Genomic DNA, 12,367 nt, shown 5'->3' on the forward strand with positions numbered 1-12,367 from the left:
TTGGCTCGAGCACCCACCACCTGTTTACGGATTTTTTCATCGCAAGCTTCCATCTTCCACTTCCAGCCGTTTATAGACCAGAACACAGCGAATTCCATGCGCATCGCCGCCCCGCCACGGTGGTCTAGTGGTTATGGCGCTCGACTGCTGACCCGAAGGTCGCGGGATCGAATCCCGGCAGCGGCGGCTGCATTTTCGATGGAGGCGAAAATGTTTGAGGCCCGTGTACTTAGATTTAGGTGCACGTTAAAGAACCCCAGGTGGTCGAAATTTCCGGAGCCCTCCACTACGGCGTCTCTCATAATCATATCGTGGTTTTGAGACGTTAAACCCCAGATATTATTATTATTATCCATGCGCATCGCCATATTTGCATCGCGCGTCTCGCCATCTATCGCAGACACGACGAAACAACATGCGCGGGCTGCCACGCCAGCAGACGCTATACACAGAGCAAACGTGAAACTCCCGAAACTCAGCCCGTCGGAGAGCGTGTTTCGCGTCTTTTCTAGCCTGGACATTTTCGCTGATTTTATTGGAACATCAAGAACAACTTACAAGTCTACAATGTATACAGTAAGTGCTGAGTGGGCTGCGGAAGCAACCTCGTCAGATACGTACGCTGTTACATTTGTAAAAAAAAAAACATTCTCGGTGTAGTACGCGTGAATCGTAATTGCAATGCAGCTCGCGAAATAGTGAAACGATGCTTTGTTGCCCCATATTGCAAGTTGTGCACAAAGTTTTGTGAAAGCTCATTTTTTCAGCATGCATCGCGTAATAATTAGAGTACGCTTTACGGGTAGTTTTGCGGAACGTAATTTTTGTTTCACGAGCGCTCTTACAATAATGCGTCTTGATCACAAAAGCGGGCTATCAGAGAGTATAACCTACAGTATCGTTCAGCGATCCCTTTTGGAAGCTACCTGCGCGATTTTATTCTTGTAAGGATGGTGCTTTACAAGCGAAACTGTGCTACTCTTAGTTAAGCCGGTTAGGTACGCCTGCGACGTAAAGGACCCTGGCGCGAGTATTGTTTACTTACGTGCAAATATATGTATTATGTACAGCTGAATGCCTCGTGTCCAGATAAATTTGGGGACATCAAACACTGAAATGAAAGCACGAAATTCTGGCCAGCTGTTGAGGAGCACCGTGCCATTTATTACCTTTTGAATACGAAATCTCGAAGGCGTGGATGCTATCAAAAGCACTAAAGTTTAATACTACGTTGAAAATGGCAAAGCATGCTGATTGCTTGTGCATGAAAGCGTTACCTTGCACTAGATTCTCGTCAAAGGAAACGCTCAAAGGTATGAAGTGCACCCCCACACAAAGCTCGCGGCTGCCTTCAACCCAGCTGCGTGTCACGCAAATTAGGTTCGCAAAATGAAATAGGTGGGCATCACACTGCAGAATACACGCAGTTAGTGTACTTACTGGCGCATTTTCACTCGGCTCCTATTTTTTTTTTTTTTTGCTTGAATCGCAGTAATCCACTCGCGGTGAAGCTGAAAACACCGCACCGGCACTATTTCCGTGGCGCGTCGTAATCGTCGCAGACAACGCTAATATCCTCTTGTTGCGCTGCTTGTTTTGGCATCCAGAGACGACGCAGTAGTGCCCAGACGAGCTCTTATACGCTGATGCGGCGTGAACGGGTACTTTTTGGCACTTTAAAGCCTCAGAACTGCAGCTTGCCGTGTTTACTTGGTGCAGCCCACGCGCGCCTTGGCAGCCCCGTCAGCCCGGCGTCTGGGTGCGAGAGTATCCGATCGGCTCGCGAGACAGGCGTGCTCTGGTGTATAAGAGAAACGGAAACTCGATGCGCACCCCTCGTGTTGTTTTCGCCCCCCAGCATGGTTGCCCGTAGGAGGAGATGATGTGCAGTTTTTCTTTCTCCCCTTTTTTTCTTTCCTTTCTTTCTGTCTTCCTTTCTTTCCTTTCTTCCTTCTTTCTTTCCTTCTTTCTTTCTTTCGTTTTTTCCTTGCTGCTTCTTTCCTTTCTTCCTTTCTTTCCTTCTGTCTTTCCTTCTTTCCTTCCTACTTTCTTTCCTTCCTTCCTTCCGTCCTTTCTTCTTTCTTTCCTTCCTTCTTTCATCCTTTTCTTCCTTCCTTCCGTCCTTCGTTCTTTCTTTTTTCTTTCTTTCCTTGTTTCTTTCCTTCCTTCTTTCTTTCTTTCCTTCCTTCCTTCCTTCTTTCTTTCCTTCCTTCTTTCCTTCCTTCCTTCTTTCTTCCTTTCTTTCTTTCTTTCGGTCGCATTGCGCTATGCTCCCTCCCAACTTTCTCCTTCCTCATTGCCTGGAATCTGACCTTCACCAACGCGCTTAGCAGCGCATCACTTCTGTTGCTACAAGAAAAAGCAACAATGATGCCTGATACAATTAAATGCAATAATAAAAGGCAACATTGCACTCTAGAAACAGAAATGACAAGTGACGTCGACAAGAGGTTAGACTCGCCTGTCAGAAACCGCTGATCGCCGACAAGTGCACGGTCGAGAGGACATCATTTATTGGAAAACGGCGCATGCGCATGTGACCGGCGTACCTTCGAGAGCTGCATTTCCGTGCACTCGCTAGCGCCGAGTTTTTTGCGAGCCAAGCAGCCGCCGCAACCGAAATCTGTAACTCACAGAAGCTCCGTTTGAAATTGATTCACAACCACATTTGTCATCCTGAAAACATATACACGCACCAGATCAAAATATACGTGAGCTAGGCCCTGTAGCTGAAACAGACGAGCATTGGAATAGAAGCCGCTGAACAGAACAAATATTTACACCAAGGAACCTTCGCAACCGCTGTGCGATACAGCACAATATACATCACACAGTAGTCACTTTGTTTTCCATCACCATCTAAGGAACTAAGTTTCTTCTTTGTTAAGGACACTGACTACGCATCTTTTCCAGCTCCTGGCAAGTGGCAATGCAATAGACCTCACACCAGACTTGTACACGTTACAGAAAATAAGTGACCAATTACATTACAATTACTTCCTTTAAAATGTAATTGATTACAGTGGTGAGTTACAGCCACAGAAAAGTAACTCAGCAATTACAGAAATATAATTGATTACTTTCCTTCAAGATTTTATTGCCGTAACACAATAGCACAGGTTTACTCAAGCTACAACGAACTACTGTGGCTTGCATGGTAGAGAGAAGACTGGAGGCTCGCGTGAAAACTGGGAGGCTTACTGTGGCTTCTCTGATGTAGTCTTACACGTTGTTAACCATTCAACAGTTGTTTTAGAGCGCAGATCTTCGGCGCCCGTTCCTGCTCTGAGCGGCGTTGTCGTAACCGGCATAACGAACGAGCTCGAAAGAGAGCGAACGCGGAGGATGAAAGCCAGCGATAGCTAGGAGAGCGCGAGGAGGGGCGAACGACAGTGGCTACACGACAGGTTGCGCGGCGGCCACCCGCGGCGCCACAGTAGTGCGCGCCGTCGTGTGGTCGCCGATGACGTCAACACTAGGGTATGCGGGGAGGGCGTCCACCGACACCATATATGGAAATAAAGCGCTGCATGAACGGAGGCCCCTCGGCGGTGGCTGTTGTGGAACGGGCCCACGCGCTGCCTTCCGCGCTCTCCCGGTTAGAGAGGCAGTCCCGCTATACGCTCCGTCTGCGGCGGTTCATGTGAAATGGGTTGAACGAAATTGTCCGCGCCAGTCACGCTACCCACGGTGTTCTCTTCTTAATGTAGGCCGTCTACCTATATACAAAATACTCTCAGCCAGTTCTTTCTGAACAACGAGTGACGCAACTGGCGGAAGTGCGTCGTCTGCCGCTGCTGCTAAACGAGCTGCCCGAGCACAGGCCGCCCACGCCAGAATTCAGAAGTGCGCGCCGCCGAAGCAGGAGCATTCGCCTCAACTTATCGCAATATCAAAACACCTAACCAGCTGCGCTCAGAATTCGCATGAGGCAGTGTCGTAATTGTCGGTGAATTTTTTCAAAGTTGTCGTCGCTGATTCTTCCACGTTTCCTCGTTAAGAGGTCAGCGGCTACACTGAATACTCTCTCAATGCATGCGCTGGAGGTAATGGCGGTATTAGTTAGTGTCCTCTATGAAGCGTCGCTGTTGCTGGCGCATGGTTAAGGCTTTGCAGGTACGGCCGAGGGAAAGGTGAAAAAATGGCTATGTATAGGGACCCCCCGTCCTGTTCCCTTCAGAGCGGTCGCATATTTTTGGAAATGAGAACTGACTTGCTACAACTTGATATTGAAAGGGAAAAAAAAAGCAATTTATTACAGGTAATCAATTACAAGAAAATTTAATTTAATTACCCAGAACGTTACAGTTCCGGAAAAGTAATCGATTATATTACAACGACGAATTGCAATTGATTACAAGTAATCGATTACTAGTAACGCGTTACGTACAATTCTGCCTCACACATTTCCCCTTCCGTCCTATCTGCCGCTTTCTTCAAGAAAAGCGTGTTCTTGAATTCAGGATGACACCCGCAGCTTTTGCAACGGATATCTAAGTGTCCACCCGTCTTTCTGCGCACTGCCAGATTATGCTCCCTTGCTCTTTCACTAACACAACGACCAGTCTGTCTAATGTACACAACTCCACATGGTAAGAGTATTTGATACAGAACGCATTTTACACACTTGGTGAGACAAGCTGCGTGCTGTTTTTCACAGGCATATAAAGATAGACGAAATGCCCGTGAAAAAGGGCACGTTAGCTTTCAGGCAGATTGGCTTTCAGGCATTCGCAAACCTTAATATACATCTACATGCAGTAACGGCCACGACTATAGAGTTTGTTGCTTTTTCCTAGAGGGTTTAAAATGGTGCCATAGTGTTGCATTGACTTTTTTTTTTTCAATGTGATGGACGCCTTGACTGCACACCTAGTAAGCAGTTTGTACTCTTTGATCATTTCTGACGCTTCATTAAAGCAATGCGTGCAGTTCGGTCCTTTCGCTAAATGCCGGGATAAATCGCGATGTCATTATGAAGCACTCCGTAGCGCGGAACTCCGGACTAATTTTCACGACGTGGGGTTTTTTAACAAGCGTATACGTACAAATCCTCATCAAAATGCAACCTTCGCGGTGGGGATTAGAAGCAGTGACCTCCAGCTTTGTATTGCCACACCAGAATTGCTACACTGGCAGGTACTATCCTTCCGCATTACTACGCAGTACGTTTCTGCTAAACCTAATTTTTCCTTTAAGAGTGTACACATTCGTGAGCGGCGATGCGAAGTTCGTGGGGAACTCCGGCGATTTTTGTATATTGACCAATTGCAATAAAATATTGAACTATTCCCTTCGGTACCCTGATGATATGTGCCGAATTATACAAGCGTAAGTCATTCAATTTTTTAGAAAACGAATTCATAAATGGGTAGCCAATTCCGGAATCATGCATTTAAATGCGAGCCACCCTGTGTACATGACGCATGCTTTCTACCCCTTTCCATACCCGGCCTCGCGCAGCAGACGGACGCAGCGCGCGCTTTCTTCTTCGTTTTGCCGTGGCTGAGCTGCTTCATGCGCCAGCGGGTCGAAATCAAAAAGCGATGCTTCCGCGCTGAAATGATCGCTGAACTCGTCGCTGGTTATGTTCAGACGAGCTGGCACAGCTTTATTCCGCGTCGGAAAACATCGCCAGTTTGCTTTTCGCGCGATAGTAGAATTGCGTGCGCTATGGCGGCGTTTAGTGTATTTCGTAACGTCATCGTCTACCCAGCATGAAGCGGCTCCCTATTTCGGTTTCGGTTTCGACACATTGCTTATTTGAAATTATTCATGTGTCTCTCGGCAAAATGGACCGCCCTAGCTCTTACAGGACTGTTATCTCGGCATTATCTCAATATGGTAGAAAATGCACCGGAGTTCCCCTTTAAGCAAAGATTACTCGTGATGCATGCAGACAAATCGCACGTACTGATTTGCAAGCGGTACCTTTACGCATGGTTGTTTAGTGTTAGGAACACTTTCGTGCTTGCCGACTGCGTTTAGGCATTGTAGTCTGTTGAAGGCAATTCGATTGCTCTCCTTCGTATTACCTTCGACTGTACATTTACACCAAGCTATGTTCGGAGCGTCCAAATTGGAGTAAATTTTGACACCGAGTCGACCATGGCTATGGCCGCGACCGCGAGTGATTGAAAATGGCGCTACAAAAAGATTATACGAAAATATAGGAGATAGTTTGTTAGAAGAGAGAGGCCGGCCTGGGCTCTCATGCTGGCCGGCTACACTGCACTGCGGAAAAAGGAAAGGACGGGTATAGTGATGTCTGTAGGGGCGAAAAGTAATGCGTATACAGTAGCCACGTGGTTTCCCTAAAGTTTGAATCCAGTTCATTACTCTAAAAAACCTAAAAATTGCCTTTGCAGCAGTTGTTCATACTGTCTGACCGGACATTTCGGACAACATAGGAGTGTCAATTTGCGTTTGCACTCGGGTACCTGCCATTGTAAAAAGCCAACATGTTCATTTTTTGACACTCGGAGAGGGCAGTCGCACAATAGATGTATTTAAACTCGGCAGTATCGGGCGCGCGAGGGGATGTGACGTGGAGCAGTGATCGCCTTGCTCGCTCACACGCAGCCGTCAGTGCCACGGAGAACACGAAAAAGAGGAAGCTCTACAAGGTGGAAGACATGGTGGACATCCCCGATCCATCCACTCAGCAGGCTCTGTACACCTACATGTCACCCGTCTTCAAGAAGATGATCAACTACGTGAGTCTGCGAGGCGCTTCTTTTGCAAACTTTTTTCTCCTTTCCGCCCTGCCTAATATTTCGCCCTTTCTGTAACGAGCGTTTATTTCCATGTCACTTCGCATTCTATTTTAAATTCTGTCTCACTGCTCGCCTCTCCTCGGGTTTCTTCAAAAAGATAAGCGCGATTTCGCGATCATCTATAAGAAAGAGTATACAGTTAAAACTCGAAACGCTATTTTACGAAATTCCTGCTCTAACGAATGAACAAAAGAAGGGCACTTTTAAAGGCTCATTTTTACGGCTCGTGCTCGGTGACGCCACCAGGCAGAAAAAGAGTGTTCCACACTCGCCGTCATGGCTACGAGCACCGCTAACTAACACTCCCAGGTTTAAATGCAAATATATACCGAATAATATATACCGGTATATATTATTTGGTATATATGCATGTATATTTATACCGAATAATGTGGTCGAGGAGATGAGTGTCGCCGCGGCTCAGTTGGTACAGCATCGGTCGCGTTATTCGAAGGTTGCAGATTCGCTCCCTGCCGGCGGCAAGTGTGGCGTTTTTTTTTTTTTTTTTTTCAATAAGAGCCAAATGCAAAAACCGAAACTCTGCTAAATTTCACAGGAGCGTAAAGCGCGCCTGAGTACCTTTAACTTCTAAAACAGTTAGCATTAAAATGGGGCAATTTCTGATTGTAACGTGAACTCGAAAAGCAGTTTCTAATCAAAAATGATCCAAATACTGCATCTGTTTCAATCAAACTGAGCCACTGTTTGTGTGACAAATTAAATCCAATGTTGCTACCTTCTAGCGCTTTTTCCATCCTCACCAAACCAGCACTGCGTCAACAATCGTGACCAAAACAACCAACATGGTCTCATCCAATCTGTTCCATTTGTGGCCTCGTTGTTTTGCTATCGTGTTTACGTTCTACAATTAGTTTTTTTATGGCGAGTTAGCACTTACTGAAGGACATGATGTTGTAAGGCAAGACTGGAATATAAAGAGTAAGAGGCCGAATTCACGACTTCTTTTTGCCTCTTAGTGTTTCTTTTCGAGTTTAGCGCCACAGTATCATGTCGTTCTTGCGCTCCAAAACGGTATATTTGAAATAAAAGATACATGAAATGAAGATATTGGGCACTGATCTATTCCTTGAAGAACTGATCCGAAATGGCATGGCATGAAACTAGCTCAGAAGAAGAAGAAGAGTTGGAGCACTTTTCAAGGTTTAAATAGATGCCAGGAACAAGAAAACGATGCCGCCAGTCCAGAATAGGGCGCCTTTTGCCATAAAGCCCCACTCGTTCTTCAAGTCTAGTCATCGCCATTACGCGCATGCGACGAAGGACGGCACCGACGGAGGCACAAGCAAGATGTTAATTTTATTGCAAAATATTACTATATCATACATTCGAATCGTTGTAGACTTCTTTTACGAGCTAATTCAAGCCCAAATGAAATGTTCCAATCTATAATATCCAGATGTAAAGTTTACTCCTGAATACCGACGGTAGTGGGCTACATAGATTTTAGCCGCAATATAAATTTAGCCTATTTAGGGGACAGGAACACACTGGCAAAAAATTGTTAGAGCAGGCCCGAGCATATTTCCAGTAGCGAAAAATTGCGTTTTTCTAAGTTTCAGTTAAAGTGCATTTGGCTCTTTTAGAGAAAAAAAAACGCCAGAAGTTATATTTTCGTCCACTTTACTTTCTTCACATTTACATCATAATTACTGAAAATAACATCCCCTATTGATAGCTTGCACGTGACGTCATGGACGCGCAACATGGCTCCAATATGGCGGCTTAGGTGACGTCGAGTCAGTATAATCACGCGGCGACTAACAATCTTCAGTGTGATAACGACGTAGCTGGAACGTCATTGGGCCTCTAACGTGGGATCCAGCAATGAGAGGTACTGATAACACAACAAAGTTGGCGTCCCACCATGTTGGTGCTCCAACGTGGCTGCTTGAGTGACGTCAGTGCAAGCCACCTATACGTCCGTTGGCCTTATTGTCTCTTAGTTATCATTAATGTTCCGATCTAACGAAGCAATTCCCATTCCCCGGCAGGTAATCATAAGTTTCAATGTCTTCATCAACCAGAAATACCGAGAAGCTAACTTGGTCACCAAACACGATTTAACGAAATTTATTTCGAAATAAATAATAAGAAGCGGTTGTTTCTAACTTTGACACCGAATAGGTTTTGTTCGGAGCGTCGGGTCTAACGTTATCGCGTTAAAACATGTAGGCGTATCAGGCCATGGCACTAGATTTGTGTTAAAAAAAATCGAGGCTGCATGCCGCACCCACGAACGGAACAACGGACTCCGCAGACGACAGCGCTCTTACGACGTACCGGATGGTGCTAGGGGCAGCCGTGGCTGTTATTGAGCTGTTTATGCGGCAATGACCACCTCCTCGCAACTTTCTTGCTCGGCGTTCTCGCGTAATCATGCATTCGGTCTCCGCTCCTTTGCACATCGGCAGCCTGTGATAGGTTCGCATGGCCGTCCTGCTCTCTTTCATTGCCCGTATACATGCAGCCTCCTCTGTCCGGACGATGTAGTAACCTACTGGATTCCTAGAGAAGGCAAGCGCGCGAGGCGGAGGCAGTAAGTTAGGTGGGCAGGTGAGATTAAGAAGTGGCCGCACAAAGCACAGCACTGGGGTTGATTGGCGAAACATATGAGAGGCATTTGCCCTGAAGTGGGCGTGGCCAAGCTGAAGATGATGTTCGGACGACATGGAGGCCGCCTTCGCGTCGCACTCGTGGACTTTTTACACGCGTATGCGTGGAAAGTCCGCGAAGGCGACGCGAGGGCGACGTGGCAACAAGGGAGTTGCTTCTCGTCCAGCAAAAAACGAAGGTGCTCAATTACATCTTACCATTTATTAACACGAAAGTGTTTTATGCCGGGGTCCACCAAGACTTCAGTGACGTATTTCCGTCGCGGAAATGACGTCGAAAAAATGTACGCGATCAGATGGCAAAGAAAAAAAGTTCCGTCAACGGGCATCGAAACCACGACCGCTCGGTCCGCAACAAGAGATACCGGGCACGCTATCCACTGCGCCACGGTCACAGACTCTAAATGCCTTCACAAATGCGCCTTTTATATCTACCACTCTCCAGGTCGTCGGGGTGGTGTTGCCCTTTGGGAGCGGCAAAGTAAATTAACTCATCATTACTGTGGCTTCCGCGATTAGTACCTGCAACGCGTTACACGTTCGTCCCATTCGGCGCGTTTTCAATAGAAGTACAATTTTGTCAATGCCTTAGCAAACCGCGAGGTGGCGACCTTAACGCAAGCGTCGTAAAAGCATCGGCCTCCGTCATAGCATCACGCTAATCAAACCAAAAATAGCTCTCCGACGCGCGCCTGCCTCACCTGGCTGTAACACCGCATTCCCCGCCTACGCGCTCGCCCCGAGAAAAATTGCGGCCGGGCTCCGGGGCGGCACGACGCACTTTGCGTTTCCCTTGCGGCCGTGGTGTTCAATCACACTTTAACATGCCGCAGGATGGCGACCAAGTTCTGCGTCCAGTATGCGACGCTCTTCTGGCTATCACGACTCGTTTTCACCGCTAACTACTACAGCTAACACAAGGTTTTGTGTAATCATTTAACATGGACGTTAGTCGTCGGCATGGAGATGTACCACCAAGCAACCAAGTGGGTGTATTCACGTTAAACAGTGTTATAGCTGCCAGACATCAATATACATTGTGCGAACTCTCTTATATCAATGTACAGTTAAGATTCAGTTACCTCTATAAGGGCACGTTTTACTTTCGTGTTATTCCGATTCCTATGACGGAGGGATCAACCATGTTTTTTGTTTTTTTGCCAGCTTCGCGAACGTCTACGGTAATACTGGCCCATTTAACTCATCGAAGCTTCCTCGACATGCCCTTACGACCTTCCCGAAATCATATTCGCGAAAACTAACCCAGTGTAAGTTCGACTCTCGTTTACGCGCACATCACCAGCTAACCCTTGTTCCACCGAACTCATCTTATATGTGAATTGAGTTTTCTAGGTTTCTGTTTTTAATGTTTTTGTTGTTATTGTCGGTGCAGTTAGACGTGCGCGTTGTGTTCACGTTGTAGTTTTCACCAGCGTTTCCTTGTGACATGTTTTCCTGAGTTTACTTATCAATTATATATCCGCTTTTCCCGTTTTGTCTTTCTTTTTATTTATTATTTCTTGTTACAGACACGTATTTCTGTAGCTCATGAGCTGTATTTCTTCTGCTGTTGCTACTGCTGTGTTTGCGTTCTGGCAAATTTTTTCGTGTATTTTATGTATGACCTTTTCCCAGTCCCCCTGTCTCCCATGGAATCCTGTAAGATGCGTTTAAAGTAATAAGAATCAATACGAACGGAGTTACAAAACGCAGAATGTCACAGCAATGTTGTACGAATCCACAGGGCAGCCACCACGATGCGACGCTTTAGCGGACTCTCATGCAGCCGTGTGCATATGGCGCACCTGTGATTACAGCCAAGAAGAAAATCACCTTCACAAATAGCTGCACTGAGTCTCATGTGGACTGCGTTCATGTGAACAGCTGTGCCAATGTGCTCTATCAGCTTGCAAGTGTGTGCAAACAAGATGAAAGCACGTGTTGCATGTAGTCGTCAGCAGGGTTGCCAGGTCTAAATGACAAAAAAATGGCTGATCCCTCCCTTATAGGAATCGGTAAAACACGAAAGTGAAACGTGTCTTCACAGAAGTAGTGCTTATTTTGTAGTGATATATGAGAGCTTGTACAATATCTGTTTATGTTTGGCAGCTATACCACCGTTTGACGTGGATGCATCCACGTTGACACCTAGTGGCACATCTCCATCGCGGCGACTTACGCCCATGATCATTGATGATTCAGCCGTTGTGGTGGCTGAAGTTTTCAAACATACACCTGAACACAGCCTATCGTTAATCACGCGCAAAGATTACATCAAGAAGCACAAATAAACACTCGTACTCGATATGCACTTCATCAAGGTGTCGCCAATCAAGGAGAAAAACGGCACGGTAATGGGGTAACCTAGGCCTGTACTCATGCATACACTACCACACTGCGCTACTCATGCATACACTACCACACTGCGCTACTCATGCATACACTACCGCACCACACTACCACACAGCAACACGGGAGGCAGAGGTTCGTTGCTTGAGCCGCGAATGCGCGCAGGCGTTCCACGTCTCGCTCCACCAAGGCGCGACATTCGCCCGCAACATTCGCACCTTTGTGCAGTGCTTACTGCAGCGGTTTTATTAGTCGGTGCTATCGCACTCGAATCAGTCGGCGGCGAAACACCGTTGGCGCATGTGGAAGCTGCAGTATTCCGACAACGAGCCGTCATGCGCTAACACGAAGCGAAAGGCAAAGAACGCAACTGCGTCTAGGGCGACTTCCCGATGCTAGAGCGGCCAGTGTTTTAGTGCGAAGCATCTCTTGCTCGGGGGTATGTCACGCGGCATGGTAATCCGCACGCGGCGAGTAGTCCGTACTCACACTACGCATGCGCAACTCTCCTTCTTCCCTCTCTCCAACAGCTGCGCGTTACTCTCTCACTTCTCTATCAGCACCTGCTTGCGCTTCTCCTGCGTTCCCGCTTCTGCTCTCGCGGCGCGG

At 46.9% G+C, this 12,367-nt stretch overlaps 1 protein-coding gene across 1 annotated transcript in view; it reads left to right on the forward strand.

Annotated features, from left to right (window-relative positions):
• Nucleotides 1–12,367, forward strand: part of LOC119406639 (uncharacterized) — a 141,042-nt gene that overhangs the window by 92,114 nt on the left and 36,561 nt on the right. Inside the window, exon 8 of the mRNA XM_049420166.1 lies at nt 6,583–6,716. Coding sequence (XP_049276123.1) covers nt 6,583–6,716 — 134 coding nt within the window. The remainder of the gene's footprint in view (nt 1–6,582; nt 6,717–12,367) is intronic.

The sequence above is a fragment of the Rhipicephalus sanguineus genome, chromosome 10, assembly GCF_013339695.2.
Source record: "Rhipicephalus sanguineus isolate Rsan-2018 chromosome 10, BIME_Rsan_1.4, whole genome shotgun sequence".
NCBI lineage: Eukaryota > Metazoa > Arthropoda > Arachnida > Ixodida > Ixodidae > Rhipicephalus > Rhipicephalus sanguineus.